The sequence below is a fragment of the Garra rufa genome, chromosome 21 (assembly GCF_049309525.1).
Source record: "Garra rufa chromosome 21, GarRuf1.0, whole genome shotgun sequence".
Taxonomy (NCBI): Eukaryota; Metazoa; Chordata; class Actinopteri; order Cypriniformes; family Cyprinidae; genus Garra; species Garra rufa.
The window spans coordinates 17,571,699-17,576,839 of record NC_133381.1 but is presented as its reverse complement, the minus strand read 5'-3'; the positions used below and the strand labels follow the sequence as shown (position 1 = coordinate 17,576,839).

General features: G+C 38.7%; 1 protein-coding gene across 1 annotated transcript in view; it reads right to left on the bottom strand.

Moving 5' to 3' along the window:
• malb (mal, T cell differentiation protein (MAL blood group) b) overlaps positions 1-5,141 on the bottom strand; it is a 6,366-nt gene continuing 1,225 nt past the window's right edge. Inside the window, 3 exon segments of the mRNA XM_073827428.1 lie at positions 1-488; positions 654-788; positions 1,278-1,445. Coding sequence (XP_073683529.1) covers positions 414-488; positions 654-788; positions 1,278-1,445 — 378 coding nt within the window. The 3' untranslated portion in view covers positions 1-413.

Below are 5,141 nucleotides of genomic sequence, written 5' to 3'. Positions count from 1 at the left end.
TCCAGTTTATATTCTTTTATTAAAATATTATATTGTTCATAGTGTTTAGTAGCTAAATATACAAAAATTAATTAATCTGTTACAAAGGTACAAGAAGTATACAAAACCCACATTATTTCTTCATCCACATCTACACTGAGCATCATTGTATTAGTACAGACAGCATTTCCAAAAGTTTCCCTTCCCCCAAATATAAGAATGCATCATCATTAGAAAAGTAACAAGGCTATTAATAATAATCTAATATGAAAAATATAAGTTGGTTTGTTCGCTCTGGTTTGTGTTTCTTTGTAGAGGGCACTCAGGACTGACCCCTGACATTCCTCTTTCACTTCCAGCGGTTTTCCAGTGTTTATTTTCCATTTACTAAACAACTGATGTCAAATTGATTTCCCTTTGCTCTCATTTTTTGATTAGAAGGATTTCCACCGCACAGCAGAAAAGATGCAATGGATGAAGTAAAGTAATGTGGTTATAAACGCGAACACCTGAGGGAGAGAGAGGGACATTTTTAACTTTATACAGCTTTAAAAATGTTTATTTTACATTTTTGGATTTGCTAAAGATTGTTATATAAAAATAGGGAAATAAGCATGAAAAAATTAACAATTCAATATCAACAGATATCAATAAAGTCTGTATTTTGTACTTACCACAGCTGCAATGTCGATTCTATAGTACCGATTTAATGGTGGTTCAGTTGCTTGCCTTAAGATAATGGTCACATAGGCCAGAAGCACTGAGGCGCTCAGATAGAATACAACAGCAATCAGGTGATAAATAAAGTCCTGCACACAGAAGACATAATCAAAGCCATTCCATTACATAATCCCACAAATAATCTCACATATTTTGCATATTATAATACATTATGTAGCAGTAGTCATTTTGAAAGCAAATTTTGATTTAGCTTTAGTAGTAGTCTTTTGAGTAAAATGGCATTTATTGTCAGTCATATATTTTAGTCATCCAAATTTTTTTAGGGGGACATCTGAGATACGATCCACCTTTTTCTTCAATGTGAAACCATATGGCTATGGCTTTGGATCATTAACATCTTGCAGTACACTGTTTGGAGTACAAACAAATGTGTTCGTAATTAAGATAATACAATAAAATAATATGGTGAGACACACCAATTTGCAATATCAAGCAGCAAAAAATAGCTGGAGGTGGATGAGACCAGAAGCCATACCCATAAAATTTACAAATGGCCGCACCCGCTCTTACGGAAAAAAAAAAAAAAAGGTGGATAGGCTACTCCATTCTCTGCTTACCGCTGTAGCCCAGGCACTGCTGTTTCTGTGCCCTCCACAGGCGAAGATGATGAGCCAGAGTAAGGTCATCACAAAGCAGAAGACTGATACAAACATCACCCATCCTTGAGGGTTTGGCGTTGTCACAAGTGTAGACGCCACCAGGATCCATACCAGCCCTCCAAACACCTGTGGGACAGACACACACACACAAATTGAAATTCAGTGTGGTAATTTGTGCAGAACTTTGAATTGAGATGATTAGCCGTTAAACGCATTTTCTCTTATTAACACACCTGTTAATGATAAACTCACCCCTAACTTGACTGTACACAACAATACAAACCTTCCCTGATAATTACAGCTCACCACACCAGCACAGAAAAACATAGGCTACCTAAAAAGTAAATATACGCAACAGCTCCTCAACAAAAAAATCAGGAATGCCAGGTGTTAACAATAAAACCCGCCCAGTTGTGGGAAATTCTAAAACACTTAACGTGGCTTAATGGATTAAAACAGTGTTTTTATAAGACCAAATTTAATAAACACACTATTAATAAAGCGTATCATGTACAGACAAGCAGAGTCCATAATAAGAATGCAACGTGTTTCATTATGGATTAAACATTTTCCTCCCATAAGGAAAATGCTTACTGCTTAATCCATTAAAACTGTTTTTTTAAATGACCAAAGTCAATAAACATTGTTGATAAATCATACTATGTACAGACAAGCATATATAAGCCATAATCTAATTACACGTTAAGCGTTTTCCTCCCATAGAAAACCAGTGTAAGGAAACTGCTTAATGTGGCTTAATGCATTAAAACAGTGTTTCTAAAAAAAGACCAAACTCAAGTTTGTCTGTACATAGTACAATTTATTAATACCCTGTTGAAAAAAAAGAGCATATGCTGGTTAGGTAGGTTTTGAAGCATGGATGCTGGATTGAGCTGGTCCTTAGCTAGTTTAAGATGGTAATGTGCTGGTCCTAAGCTGGTCCTGAGCAGGAGTTAGTTGCTTAGGACCAGCACATGATCAGCTAAGGACCAGCTTAAACCAGCTCATGAAAAGCTAAGGACCAGCTTAAACCAGCTCATGAACAGCTAAGGACCAGCTTAAACCAGCTCATGAACAGCTAAGAACCAGCTTAAACCAGCTCAAACCAGCATCCATGCTTCAAAACCTACCAGCATATGCTGTTTTTTCAACACGGTAATGTTTATTGAGTTTGGTCATGGGTAATATCTGCTTGACTGTACATTATAGGCTATGCTTTATTAATAATGTTTTAAAGGTCCCATATCGTCAAAATCAAAATTTCCTGGCTTTTTTCATGATAACTAAGGTCTAGGGGCTATCTAACTACCATATGAGTTTCAAAACAGTCAATCCACAGTAAACTGCACACAGCCTGCTTAAAGTAGCTGTTCATTTTCACGAGCAGCTGTGACTTCCGTAACGATGTGACGTCCGATCGACTCAAGTCACCGCCTTCAGTCACCAACCAACGTCCCACCCTCCTTTTGTCAAACCCCCAGACAACAACGCATCCATTCCATTGAGCAACAACAACAGGAAAACAAGTGGAGAAAACCCTGTTCAGTCGATAGATGTCAAGCTACGATCATTACACAGGCTTCAGAACAACGTTAATATAAGAGACCAGCGGCACGTCAACTTCAGCCTCTTTCACACAGCGATTCCGGTAAATACACGGATAATGTGTCCCACGATTTGTTCCGGAATTGTTTAATTTGGTTCATTCACAGTTGTTTTCCGGAATCTGTGCGTGCTTTACCTTTACACACAAACCATAAAGACATGTGACGTTTGGATGTGAGATGTAATGCGACGCGTACGTTTCACTAAACTGAAACTAACCTGAACAAACTGTGCTTCAGCGCTGATAGTGAGGAGCTGGCTCTGCCTGATGATCGCTGCTTCTTTCCACTTTGCACGTAACGTTATTTTTCGTTGTGAAGAGTCGCTTGATAACGTGCATCATTACTACAACACTGCCTTTAGGTTCTGGCTTTGGTTCACACAGTTCCCGTAATTTTCCAGAATCAGCGCGCATTGTGAAAGGGGCTTTACTAAAGCAACAGTTATGTAGCCTACTGCATTCGGTGTTTGTAAAAGAAAAAACATTAATGATCATTCTAAAATATCCTGTTGAGTATCAGCTCTCTCTATTGCTCTGAGCTCGCTTACGCTTACAGCATACATGACCGTAGTTACCTGTGATTGGCCTGGTTGTGCGTCACTCAGAAAACAACAGGCCAATCAGAAGAGAGGCTCATGAATATTAATTAGATGGGCCAAAATCGACCTGTTTTTGACAGAGCTCCTAAAAAAGGAGCTGTAAAAACATATTGAGATGGATTTTGGCACTTATACCGCAAATATATATTCTTAAGGACATCAACAAATAAAATAAACCTCCAGAAATGTGTACGATATGGGACCTTTAACTATATTTGGTCCTTTAAAAACACAGTTTTAATGAATTAAGCTACATTAAGCATTTTTCGCATCCTTTCCAATCAAAAGGCTTGTTATGGATGCGAAAATGCAGAAAATCTAAACTGATCCAAATTTCTTTTAAGACGGAAAATTTTTATATAAATTTTTACAAAATATGAGGTTGGGCCCCCCCTACCACACAAAAGCAGATCTCTGGGGGCCCCTAAAAGGCATGGGCCCTTAGAATTGTCCTAACTTACCCCCCCCCCCCCCCCCCACCCCCCCCAATGACCTTCAGTGTGCAAAGACCTTAAGTGTTTTAGAATGTCCCCCCAATAGCGTTTCGAGAAGGGGGCCCGGTTAAAATCGAGTTCCGGACGGTAAAATACACGTTTTTTTGGCTTGGTTCCCCTGGTAAAATCGTTATTGGGGTCGCTTTAACCCGCGGACATGAAAAACAACCCTTGGCAACAGTGTCAAAGTAGCACAATTCCTCCAAAAAACCGCGGACTTGGCAACACTGAAAAGTATAGGCCTACTTATTACACAACGCTCTCGAATACTCGATTCTGATTGGTCAATAGCTACATTCCGCGGTCAGATATTTTTAAGGTCTTCACGTGTTTTTTTTTTTTTTGTTTGTTTTTTGACAGACTGACTGCATTATCAGTCATACTGTAGTACACTTTTTGGGGTTATTTTTTAACTCTAAATTAATTTATGTTATGATTATGACAGGCTGTCTGTGCTTTATCAATTAGCATGCTGAACAAAAACAAACACAAACCTAAACAACATGCGATGCGACATTACTCTCCTCCTACGATAACACATTATTCATGCATTTCTCTCTCTCTTACACACCCATGGATTCATTTACTCTCAGGACAAGAATCAAATATACACAAACGGGCACAACGCCATTAAAAGTCCATGATATTTCAGTAACTACAAGTGCATAAACTAGCAAAGAAAAAACGTCTTCCTAAACCAATAGTGTGCACAGCTACACTCAATTTTCCCGAGAGTAAAAAGACTAGGTGTGTTTATAGAAGCCAATTATTCTCACATACATGTTTATCAAATAGGCTATGCTGAGTATAAAAGGTCAACGGACGAAAAAGCCCTCAGACTCACACACTGTTTCTGTTTTCTCTCTGTCTGTTCCACTAATCCTCCAAACACACATAGACTCATCTCGCCTTTCATTTGAGTTACTGATACATGACCTGAGCGCACATTCATGCCCTTCAAAGCTCCTACACTGAGCTCAGACAAGAACCTGAACCACAAAACAAACTCTTTCTTTCAAACACCATTCTTTGATTCATCCTTACAGGTTAAATCAAGCGTATGGGTTCTGTAGGTGAACTGTATTGTGTGTCCCTCATTAACCTCGGTGTCAAATGCTGTGGA